We start from the raw sequence: 13077 nt of genomic DNA, 5'->3' as shown, positions 1-13077 counted from the left end.
CAAGAAACAATAGATGAGTGTGTTAACCTTTAAACACATATGAACATTCCATTATCTATGGAGAAGAGAGGACTGACATATCCTCCTTCTGTCTGGAGGAGATTGCTGCTAACTATTCCAGTTTATTTTAGTTTAAGAATATTAAACAAAAAACAAAACACCAATGGACTCAAGCCCCCTCTGCAATGGACATAAAATGCAGCAGAATTGCTACTGTTTTGGGGGCTGTGGGAAGGGACTGAGCAGACGTTTTTCAGCCCCCTTCATGCTTAAAACAAACTCCTCAGTTGCTCTCACAATGAGAGCATGATAGGAGAGGACATTGTGAATGGCATGCATGGATAGCTAGAGACTCAATGACTTATAACCAAACAAGAGACTGGTCACAAGCATGTGGGAAGGGGGCACAGGCTGCAGCCTTTCACCACAGAGCCTATAAGCTAATGTAGCAATGGTTTAGCTATAGAGGCAACGCGCACCTTTCCTCAGGATTGCCACGAAAAGACTGCTTCCTCCCTATACCACTTCTATTTTCCCCCCTGTACTAAGGGCATCATCATAAATCAGGCTTTGCACAGCGAACCACAACTTCACCCAATATTTGCAAGTCTGAGTTATTTCCAATAAATCTGCAAACTTCTAGAATAAAAACCATTTAATTTAATCATCTTTTTCATTGCAGGAATTGACAGTTCCAAACATTATAAAAAAGGTGAAATAGGAAAAGGCTCCCATGAATGTCAGTATAATGAGAAAATTAGATTACAGGGTTCTATGAGATGAATGTTATATTTGTAAAGAAATACATATTTATAGGACAATTTAAACTGTAATAGCTACATATGGCTACTCAAGTAGTATCTGTAAAATATACCTTCCAACTATGCTAGGCCAGGAAATTATGCTCCATCTTGTCAGATGAGGACTTGGCCCCAATCATTCATGCAACTCCAGTCTCAATAATTTCAATGCACTGAAGCTGGAAATGATACTACAGGCACTGAAAATGCTCCAGTTGGTGCATGATATGGCAGCCCATTGACTAACCAAAACAGTGTCACATGCACATCACACTGGTGCTTTGTACACTAGCAATCCATCAAATACTATGCTAAAATTTAAGTCTCGATCTTACTCTACACCACCTTCAACAAATGGGGCCTGGGCTATTTCAGGGACTCTTTCTCCCTGAAAATAAAGCCCAACCACATTAGCTGTTTTCCACTGGATCTATCAAAAGTGGGACTAATGAGAGCAGGAGAGAGAGACATCTCTGTGGCTAGTCCACAGCTTCTGGAACACTGTTCTACAAGAGTTAATAACAGTCATGAGCCAGGACAATATGCAAAACCCAGATCTTCAACTCAGCTTTCCCACACAATAATGATGATCATCATTTTTAATAATCTCTATGCATGTGTGAAAAAAGGAAGCTTCAACAAGGTGCATGTTACTTTATTTTTGAACTATAACACAATTCACACAATTCACATTGAGAAGAGTAGGTATAATGCCTAGGTTAGATAATATTCATAACTAAAAAAAGTGTTTACACTTCACCATTTTTACTTATTAGCTTTCTGCACTTCATTTTGCTGAGACAGGGAAACTAGTCTGGTTAGTTTCACCTCTTTAAAGTCAGTTTCACTTTCTGGTTCTACTGAATTGCCTCAGTATTACTGTGTTTGGTTTACAAAGGTGCAAAGAGAGGTTGTGGGGAGGGGGAGGTTTTCTAAACAAAGGGTTTTCAAGTTTTGTTTTGCTTTTAATTTAATTTTAATTTAACGGAAATCTCTCAATTCTGTCAAAGCATGTAAAAAGTTACATGCTTTGAAACCCCTTATTTTTTTAATTTTAATTATAATAACTGAATGAGAAAGAACAGGATTTTACATAGTGCATTTAGTCATTATGTTTATGTTTAACAAAATTGGTGTTCACTGACTTTTTCATAGGCTTATGAAACCTTCTTCCATTAAGATAGATGTGCCCAAAGCTGAGGAAACTGGCAAAAACTTCTGAGACAACTTCAAGGACAGTCCTCAGTCTACCCACCCACACAGATTTTGTATTGCCCCAGTTTCTTAATCAAAATATTGTGCAGTACCAAGGAAACTATGTATGTGTGCATACACACACAAGTCAAATGATTATAAATTGTAAATAATGAAGAGGGACAGGTTACTGATTCAGAGTGATCTGGATTGCTTGGTAACCTGGATGCAAGCAAACCATATGCGTTTTAACTTGACTAAGTGTAAATGTATGCATCTAAGACCAAAGAACGTAGGCCATACTTACAGAGTGGGGGACTCTATCCTGGAAAGCAGTGACTCTGAAAAGGACTTCAAGGTCATAGTAGATAATCAACTAAGCATGAGGTCCCAGTGCAATGCTGTGGCCAAAAGGGTTAATACAAACTTTGAATGTATAAACAGGGGGATCTTGAGTGGGAGGAGGGAGGTTATATTATCTCGGTATTTGGCACTGGTGTATATACTATTGGAATATTATGTCCAGTTCGGATGTCCACAATTCAAGAATGATGTTGATAAACTGAAGAATGAGTAAAGTATTGGAAAATACGCCTTACACTGATAGACACCAGGAGCTCAATTTCTTTAGCTCATGAAAAAGAAGGTTAAGGACTGACTTGTTCACAGGCTAAAAGTACATCCATAGGGAAACAGAAATTTGATAACAGAGGGCTCTTCTGTCTAGCAGACAAAGGTATGACAAGATCCACAACCACTGGAAGTTGAACCTAGACAAATTAAGACTATATTTTTTTAAGAATGAGGATAACTAGCCACTGAATCAACTTACCAAGGTTTCGTGGGGATTCTCCATCACTGGAAAATTTTAAATCAAGATTTTTATTTTATTTTTTTTAAAGATAGGCTCTAGTTCATATAGGAATTAGTTCACTGAAGTCCTATGGCCTGTGTTACATAGGAGATCAGACTTGATCATAATGGTCTCTTCTCACCTTATAATCTATGCATCTATAAATATCCACATACACACTAAACAGCCATAACTTTCTGAAATCTTAAAAATTTATCTGAGTTAAGAACCCAATCTTTTCCCACTGAAGTCAATGGCAAAACTTCCAAGAACAGATTCATGCTTTTGCTATACTATTGTTTGTTTTCTGATCACTGTCAAAAGCATCTAGATTGCCTGAAGTTCATACAAGCATACATTTTAATACTTATTCTAACTGTGGTACTATTTTTATTTGAAAATCAAATTTATATATGCTCCATTTAGTTCATGGTTTTACAATATATTATACTTTCAAGTAACTTAGTATTTCACAAACAGAATGAATGTAGCTGAAAACAAAATAGCTAGCATAAATTTGATAGCATACTTCCTTCTGTCAAGCCACATGATGTTAATAAATAGTGCCGTGTGCATATATTGGTTTTCTATTAACTGTATATTGTACAAAAATGAAAGGAGTTGCTAACTTATGGCAACTTGATTCCAGTTAGATGCAAAGCAATTTCCTCCAGCATCACATCAGCATTTAATGTGTCCCTGATAATCCTAAACTAAGCATCAGAGGTTCAGGGCCACATATGAGCTTTGTAGCTATTTACTGAACATCTGTAAGAATTTTACTTTAATACTTTCGTACTTTTGTAATATTTTAAATTTATAAATACTTTATATACTCTAAGCTATGAAAGGAGTAACAAAGCTATGATTCAGTTAACTATTTATGGCCCTTTTTGTTACCACTGAACAGATCACAAGTGAAGAAGCTATGCAGTGCTTCGAATACATAGTGAATCATACTCTGCACTCATTACAAAGTGAAGGCAAAGACTGCAGCTGCATATCTCATCAAGGAAATGGGATGGGGAAATCAGAGGGAGACGTGTACTCCTGGCAAAAATGGCAAATCTTGGAGCATATAATCCAGATGTGTAAGCAACCAGTCACAAGACATCTGGGCCTTCATGCCTACACAAAACACTATTCCTGGCCACTCCAGTGCAACACACTTGAAGGCTTCAGTCTATCTAAGGAACACACAGTGCTGCACGTCAGTCTTCCACTTCATCAATCAGACCTGGATATATGGGCTACTCTACCATTCAGAGCATGTCTACCAATGATATATTAACAGGGGTGGAGGGCTGGGGATTAAGGAACCCTTCTCTCCAAATCCCATTGTAGCAGTTGCATCTGATCATGCCTCAACTATGACCTCTGTATGCTGGAATGTTATTCCATAATACAGTGAAGGCGTCGCTGCCTACACATCAGGGATGTGAATGAACGATAGGATTAGAGAGACAACAATCATTCTTCCATCTCCTAGAGGGGGAGTCTCTGTAAATAGTCTGCTGCTGCACATTGCTTGTTATTTCAGGATCTGACCTGAAGGACTGTATCTTCCCTCAGCTGTGCACAAGAGTCATGAGCTAAGAAACAGACTCTTGGGAGTGGAGCTATGATATGTCTGTGCACATCTATCCTAAAGATGGTGAATATGGAATATTCCATATAAACATACTTATTTCACCCACAAGAACTGCACACCGACCTTATTGTAGAAGAGCAGCCACCTCAGTAATGAATCGGGCCATTTGTTTTATCTATTACCTTTACCATCGCCTGGAGCACATTATCTGTTGCTCAGTTCACTCCTGAGTTTCCTATCTGATAACTTCATTAAAATTGAACATTGTGGAAAGGGGTGGAAAGAATTATTTATTCATTCTTTAGTTACCCAAAACACAGAGCTCTTTGGGAGGACTCAGAATGGGGGAGGTGGAACTGGAGAAGACAGGATTTCTTTTGATGCATGAATTAGGATTTTCCAAGATTTCCAGGGAATTTAGGGGGCGGGGGTTGATTCAGTCCTACAACCATAATTTCTGATGAGAGTCAGTCACCTAAACAATATTGTAAATTCCAATCTTAGGAACCACCATGTTCAAACAGTGGCCACTAGGGCTTATGTTTCTCATGCGAGACACACACCTCCATTTTGGATTGCACTGAACACTGACAATGGCTACAACAGCTGCTTCCTTTTGATAAAAGGTTGAAGCACATCCATTCGCCAATTAAAAGCTCTGCAAATGTTTTACAAATTACTTTCAGGAATCTGTTCTGGTTGATGAGTTTTTCCATCTCTATAAAAGTATTTACCAAATGATTCAATATTTGAGATTTCCCTAATGCAATCAACACAGCAGGGGGGAGCCTTTAAAATAACCATGACACTATGATACAAGACAAACCCTTCCTTCCCCACTGAACTCACAGAGAATGCAGCATTTGGGCTACAGTATGCATTCTATGTCCACAAGTACCAAACAGAAAGGAAATAATCCCTGATAGTTTTTAAACAAGAGGACAGAAATTTAGTTAACACATATTGTCTTATGGATTCTTATAGTACCATCACCTTAACATCTAAGTGCTTCACAGGAAAATAGACAAATTCCATCAGCAGAATAAGAACCAGTGCTAAAAATCTTTAAAAAAAGACTGACATCCAGTACTCTGGATGGGCAACTTTTGAAATGGACTACATTAGGGCATCCTGTTGTGGTGGTTGGTGAATATTCTGAAGGGGCCAAAAAAAAATTAAATAAACAGAAACCATACAGCTCAGTTTAAACAGCACGTTTTTCCAGTATAAGACAGCTGCAATTAAGATACACCCATAATAGTTTTTTCTTCTAGCAACAACACAAGGATGGCTGTTTATAGTAAGTCAATTGCACCCGTGGAAGGACTAGACATACATCAGCTGCAACTCAGAACTGTCTCTCATACTATTCCATCCTAACAAGTCTCCCAGTCACTCCTTCACTCTCCTAAGTCTTTTGCGGCTGTCTTAGCCTAAATTTACCAATATATCATGGTAAATTATATAAAGTTTAACTTCAGAGCCACAGTGACTCCATTACAACAGATGATGTAATTTTGTCTTCTGTTTTGAAAGGAATTTTAATATCTTCAAGACTTGTGTATCTGGATTTCACTGAAATAAATTAAGTTAAGCAAGGTTTTGCCTGTTTCTTAATTCACTGGAGTATCTCTCTCAAATGTGTTCCTTACCCAGATAAACATGTAAAGCTGTCTCAAGCAGTTGGGCTCTCAAGATTTCATATGGAAGGATCTGTAGAGGATACAGAAGGCTAACAGGTCACATCAGATAGTTTTGGCCCTACTTTTATGTTTAAAATCAACCTTTTCTAAAAAGAGAGAGAGAGAGAGAGAGAGAGACCAACTGCAGGCTATTTGGTTCTGATCAAATACAGGACCATTATTCTGTAAATGCAGAGCTATTTAGAAAGCGGTACTATGGGACATTACTATCCTTGTACTTGTTGCTACCTTGGAATGCAACAGGAGTCCTCCTCTTTCTCTGACCTTCAAGGCCATAGCTACTGAAGTGACCAGTAGGAAACATGTAGGGCAAAGAACAGATGGGAGAAGTTAATTTAAGTGGAATACTGCACAACCAAATGTAACTCTAGGATACAGGAGTAATCACATCCACTCTCCATACCCATTATTTTGAGAGAGTTCACTTCTGAAGCACTGCATCTTTCAACTCAACAATGCATTAATTATGCATGCAACTAAAAGCTACCATTTAAAATATTATATCATAAAAGATCCCAATCCTAAACAAATGTTTGAGCCAGAAACAAAAGCTGTGTTTGTCAATTTAGCAGCTGCAGATTTCCATAAAAGTACAAAAGAGATCTGACCTATCGCAATATGGTGTGCAATTTTTCTTAAAAATAAAAATAAAAGCAAAAATAGAGTAGAGTAGAAGGCAAATTCTCAGACTACCAGGATGAATCTCTTTTTCAGGAGTGAGGCACAGTATGAAGAGGAACATTAACACCACAAGAAAAGCACTATATAAAAGAGTCTAACTGTGGCACACATGCAGTAAAGATGGAGGCTAGCCAAAACATTTCCAAAAGAACATTGTGAATTTGATTTAGAATGCAAATAGAAAAAGAAAAGATTTGTCTTACAGTTTATAGCCCTGCCAGGTTCCACAACGAAATGTACTTGGTTTTAATATTTATCATGCTTTGAAATTGTGAAAACTGTTTATTAATTCACAGTCAACATTTCACTGCCTATAAAACCAGCATTTTATGTCTGATAGTCTATATTTAATATACAATAATAAACTGCCTAGAGTTTTATTTAATGCACAATGCTTCAAAGTCCTTCCAAATGGACAGCAATATCTATACACAACCTATATAGAGACTCTGCCAAGCCAGATTCTTAATTTACTCCCTGTTCAAATAAAGTACATTACAGGATATGTTGAGAATTCTTGGGTGGATTTAGCCTATACTATAAATGTGGCAGTCACATAGCAAACTTCCACAGACTTTTCTCAAAATAGCTACAGTTCAAGATGTATTTAACTTTTATGAAGCCAATGTTTTAAGAGGATATTATAGATAATTTCATATGCAACACTTATTTGTCGGTACACTGTGGTATAATGATGGCTCTTTACAAAAAAGTTACTTAAATTATTATTCACAGGTTTTAGCATAGCTTTGGAGCACTGATTAAGAAACATTGGTATAAGAAGAGGTGTTTGTATATTCTCAAACTATCCACTCTTTAACAGTGCTTCCTTTTCACGCACACAGCTTTCAAGTTACAGCCAAAAAGTACTGGAATTTTAGACTTTTGGTTTCACTTCTAACTGGGAAAAGAAGTTCCAAACAAGCCATTCCCCCTCCCATAAGGCACAGGTAAACCCAGTTCTCTCTCTCAAAGATGCAGTCAGCCAGAACAGACATATCTGCTTAGATGAAGTATGCCATAGTAAATGATGACACTTGACCTCCAACTACAGAGATCTTGTTTGCTTACTAGAGGAAAGCCAGGAGTCTGATTATATGTACAGAATGATTTACATTCATGGGGCAGAACACAAGGTAGGTTCTGAACAACATGTACTAGTGCAGCAACAGAAGCCAATTTATTCTAGCAACATTTTTAAATGTTGGAAGAACTGCTATTCAAGTAAGAACAAGAACCATTTTTCTGTTTTTAAAACATCTACAAAGAATACAAAACAGAGGACAGGTAGCACATCAATGGAAAATTACAGACATCTTCTAGAAAGAGTGAAAAATCTTGGATTGTGATTATTACAATCATGCTCATATAGAGATTGCATCTGTTATTAGGGGACATATATTTATGTAATCTAAATGTTAACACACCACTGAATCAAAAACTGCCTCTGAAGACTGTTGACTAAACTTGTTGGAAAATATTGTTAAAATAGAAAACTAATGTTTGAGAGCAAAAAAAAGCACAGCCTAATACAAATGTCAAATAAAGGATTACAGGCAATGCACACAAACTTTGGACTTGAATTTCAATGCATAATCCAATCCAATCCAACCATCTGCCGACCAGTTGTGTAGCAAAATCAAGATGTGGAGCAAGCTCCAAAAAGGACAGCCAAGTTACGTTATTTTAGCTACAGTATTTTGATACTTAAGAACATCTCCGCGGTCATTACATTCTGTCTGCACATTAACCTACAGGAGCTGACACTTGTCCCTGACCAGAGAAACATTACAATGGATTCCCAGATATCTAAAAAACAACAGATATTTTGCCTAATGTATATCTCGTGATTGTGATACAAGTCTGAGAAGGAAAATGCAGACTTTGCTACAATGACCTTTATAAATGTTAGCAGGATCGCTAGAGACTTGTCCTTTCCCTTTCCCCAATAACTGGGAAAGCCTCCAGCAGATTTATAACTGAGGGAGCCCCCAGTTCCCTGTCCCCATCTTCCAGCAGCCGGAGTAATGAGAGTCAGGCAGCTCCGGGATGAATACAGGGTTACGATTGCAAAATTAACGTTGGAGGTAGAGGGAACCTTTTTCCCCCACGGAGATGCCCAGTACCCCGGTGCAGCGAAGGCCACTTCCCCAAGGCAGGAGCTGTAATAAGTTCAACAGTCCTCCCCATCTCCTGAACATAGCATCAGCCAGAGCCAGGCACAACCACCACCACGCCGGGAGTCAGGGCGCAAGGGGCACGTCAGCTCAGAGACGGACACAAGCCTCTCCCTCGCAGAATAGCTAAAGGTAAATCTGAATCCCCAGGGATGGAGGCGGGGGGGGGGCTGGAAATAGCTACAGACCCCTTTGCTTTAAAGTGCTGGAGAGTCATAATCCCCCCTCCCCAGAAACACAGAGAAAACCGGTGAGCGCGGCAGGGGGTGTGATGGAGACCCCTGGACGCAAGTGCCTCAGAGCCCCGCTCTCAGCCACTGCTGGGTGGCAAACTCCACTCCAGACAGAGATTTCCCTTGAATTCATCATTCACAAAAACAACCGCGCCTTTTCCGCGCCTTCCCGTCTCCACCGCACTCTGGAGAGCCCGGGGATCGACGGACTGGGACACACCGAGCCAGCCACCTCCACCAGGGGCTGCCCGGCTTTCTGCACCCTCGCGCGCGGGGACGAGACACTAGTTGATTTCCCCTTGGCAAAGACAAAAGTGTAACCAGCCTGTGCCCAGCCCCGTGCACTGCTCGCGGGGCGCCCTCCGCCTCCGAAAGAGTCGGCAAGTCTGTCCTCCCTTTCGGAAACTGGGGGGCTGGCCCCACGCCTCTCCGGTGCAGCGCACACCCCAGCCGCCGCTCACCTCCTTGAGTTCCTTGGCCACGTCTTTCAGGTCCCCCAGGACTAATTCCAGATCCTCCACGATGATCTTGATCTGTTCCTTCACCTTGGCTTTGGAGGCTGCGGGCGGCCCCTCGGGTGGCGAGGAGGAGGCGGGGGTCCCCTTGGACTTGGCTGACATTCTTTGGGGGAGCGGTGTGTGGGGAGGGGGTATGCAGGTCAGGAGAGCTGGGTAACCAGCGGGTGCCCGGCCCCGTCCCTCGGGCTCCCGGAGCTGCTGCAGCCGCTGTCTTCCTCCCCGCACATTTTGGGCTCAGGGCTCCGCCGCGCACCGCTCTCCGCCGGGGGGCTGCACCGCGCTGCTGCCATCAACTCCCCGGGATCTGCACTGAGAGCGCCCGGGCTGCAGACGGGCGCGCGGTGCGCCTGCGCCTGGCTCCCTCTCTCCCACCCTCCCTCCAGTAGGCACACGCGCACGCACAGGGCATGTCGCTCACTGAAGGGGAGAGCCGGGGGGGGGGGGGGAGCCGTGCGTGCGATCCCCGCTGTGCCCACCCCGGCAGCCTGCGTGGCTCTCCTCCGACCTCCCACCACGGGTTTAGCCTAAACCCGCCATCCCCGAGCATGCACTTCAGGACTGCTCCAGTCTGCTCGGTCCAGACTTGGGGGTGGGGGTAGGTTTTTTTTTTTTTTACACGAACTTTCCCTTTTTGTTCTCCTCTGGGCAAACTCGCCCGGAGAAAGGGATCTGCCCGGTTCCTCCCCATTAGCCAGGGCCAGCTGATTCCCCTTTATAAGTGCAGCGGGGGAGAAGGTGCGAGTGCGTAAGAGACAGGCGAGGAGGAGGAGGTAGTTACAACTCCTCTCGCGGAGGCGCTTCCTTTGCAGCGCCCAGTCTCTGCTTGGAGCGCAGCCTGCCCGTTGGAATGGTGGGATCACGATTGCAGGCGACCGGCAGTGGTGATTTCGTCTCTTTCACGCTACCCAGCGGGAGCTTCTCTGCGTTAGTACAGGGTCAGTTTTCGCTAACTCCCAGACCCAGGAAAAAATATCCAGGAAAAGCGAAGCACTTACACGTACCGCCAGAGCCTAGCAAAACTCCCCCCGCCCGACGTAGGACGATCAGGTCTGGTTCTGCTAATTGTGGGCATGAAGCCCCCGTTCTCCTGGCCTGTAGATTTCTTGTTTTGCAGCCCGATCTCATTTTACAAGGGAGAGACCTACAGCACCTGTAACGATGCCATCTGGCTTTCTTTTCTCTCCTAAAGGCAGCAAGGCGGCTGGAGATTTGCAAACGCCACCAGATTGGCAGGAGGGACCTCGGTCTTTATTCAGTGAGCACATGAGGAACAATAAACCTTTTTAACTCGAGAAAGAAAACCTATGCATTTAGCCAGGTACCGGGGAAACAGGGTACACGAACGAAAATAGCCCCCGATTGCTTCAATGAAATAGGTACAATTAAGGCAGGGCTTTCTCCACACGTTGCTGTTTGACTTCAGCATTTAATTTGCTGGGGCTGAGGGCGAGAGATTATCAGATATTCACCTCTAGTGGTTTTTCCACTTATTGCAAGACGTCATGTCCAGGCACTGGAAATTGTATTACGAATTTCTATCTTCAACTTCAGTTCAGAACAGCCGGCAGAGGCAAACCGCCAAGCCCTGCGTCGAAGATCGGCCTGGAGGGTTACACCTGGTTTAGAAATCTTAAGTGCTTCCGTTTCTGAAGGGATTTTCTCGCAGTTTGCTGTGTTTTATCTTAGCAGCAGGAAAGAAAAGAGAAAGCGACATTGCTCAGAGCTCTGTGTGTGCATAATATTTCAGATTTCACCCGATGCAGACAAGTGGGTGGTGAACAGTTCTGTGTCTAGAGTGGGTGTGGGGCTAGAATGAGGAATAGACACAGGCTGAATTGCAAATTCCGCTACCACTAAAGGAAAGCTAGCTGTCCTTATTCAGGAGATAAAATGCCATTGGGAGTTTTGTCCGTAGAATAAATCACAGGACTTGATTTAAAGGACTTATTAGTGTTGGGCAAATACTATTTAAAAAAATGTTTTCCACAAGTATTCATTAGAATCTTTAAATAATTTCAAGGTGGCCTTCTTCACATGCATTGCATTCACTTTCCCTAAGTATTTAGGCAATCTGGTTTAAGCGCGCGCGCACACACACACACACACACACACACACACACACACACACACTCTCTCTCTCTCTCTCTCTCTCTCTCTAGGAAAACAATTTTAAGATTCATTTTCTGGAGCTATTCACGCTGGAAACTTGATTATTGTGCTTATCCAGTCAGCAAACAGCAAAAGATACCATACGAGTTGAGGGACTATTCACCCTTAAGGATTACACCTCGAATCTCAGATTTTGAGTTAAGACCCACCCTAAACAAATGTCATGGGAAAAAACAGCTTCCTGGTTTCCAGTGATTAACCCATTTGAGAAATACATGTATTTGTATACATTCTCTGAAGAGAAGGGGTAGCAAAATTTATCAAAACCTATTCATGTAGATTTTGTATGGCCCCACTTAGAGTAAAAAAAAAGTCACTGCAAAATTACTATATAGGAATAGATTGGTGGTTTATCTGTTTACTTATCTTTTCTCCCACTGTGGTTAATTCCAGATGTGTCAAAGGAGGGCATAAATTCCTTGTCACTTACCTGACATTACTAAGTTATGAAATAGCACTAGGTAGTTTCCTTGTAATTTCAGTTTCTTACAGCTGGTCCTTGTTTTACACACACACACACAAATAATTAATTATGTACCATTAGCAATTTTTTTCACTTCAGCCCCCTCTTTGGAGTTGTAAATATATTCAGTCATACTGATCTCTTCGGAAGCTGCTTATTAAACATTTCTACTCTGAAAAGACAAAATGTTATTCCTACTTTACCTCTGTCAACTAGTTTTAGATCATGACAGGACTTCACCCTATGAAAGTTAGCCCTCAGATACTTTGTCCAAAGACTTTTGAAGAGATAAACCATAGCCAGTGATTCTGTCTCTACAATTTTATTAACTTTTTCAAAGTATTTTAAGGTAGAGACATATGAGTTGTTCTCCAAGGAGTTGGACTAGCTTGTCCCTATTATATTGTATTCATCCAGCTGTTTATAGTTTTCCTGTAATGGTTTTCTCTGTTTTCCTGGTAAAGGGACTAAGGGTCCATGTTCTGTAATTTTGGGGATCAATCTTAGCACCTGTTCAAAGATGTGTGTCTCTTCCAGAACATGGCTCTTTTAAAAGGATCAATTAAATATTTTTGTTAGTAGCTCTGATGCTTAGGGCTTTGTTTTGTTTGTCTGTTTTTAATTCCTTCTAAATGTCTAGATCGGGGTGGGCAAATTTTCCAGAGGGCCACATCGGGGTTGCAAAACAGTATGGA

The 13077-nt window shown here is 41.6% G+C and overlaps 1 protein-coding gene across 3 annotated transcripts in view; it reads right to left on the bottom strand.

The window, feature by feature from the left end:
* The window catches only part of PRR16 (proline rich 16), a 227738-nt gene extending 214782 nt beyond the window's left edge, over positions 1-12956 (bottom strand). For all 3 annotated transcript variants that reach the window (XM_037901603.2, XM_043547363.1, XM_043547364.1), the window contains exon 1: positions 9694-12956. In XM_037901603.2, coding sequence (XP_037757531.1) covers positions 9694-9852 — 159 coding nt within the window. In that variant the 5' untranslated portion in view covers positions 9853-12956. The remainder of the gene's footprint in view (positions 1-9693) is intronic.
* Positions 12957-13077: the final 121 nt, after the last annotated feature.

Source organism: Chelonia mydas, chromosome 5 (assembly GCF_015237465.2).
Source record: "Chelonia mydas isolate rCheMyd1 chromosome 5, rCheMyd1.pri.v2, whole genome shotgun sequence".
Classification (NCBI taxonomy): Eukaryota; Metazoa; Chordata; order Testudines; family Cheloniidae; genus Chelonia; species Chelonia mydas.
The sequence above is the reverse complement of the archived record's forward strand: the minus strand, read 5'-3'. Positions and strand labels throughout refer to the sequence as shown.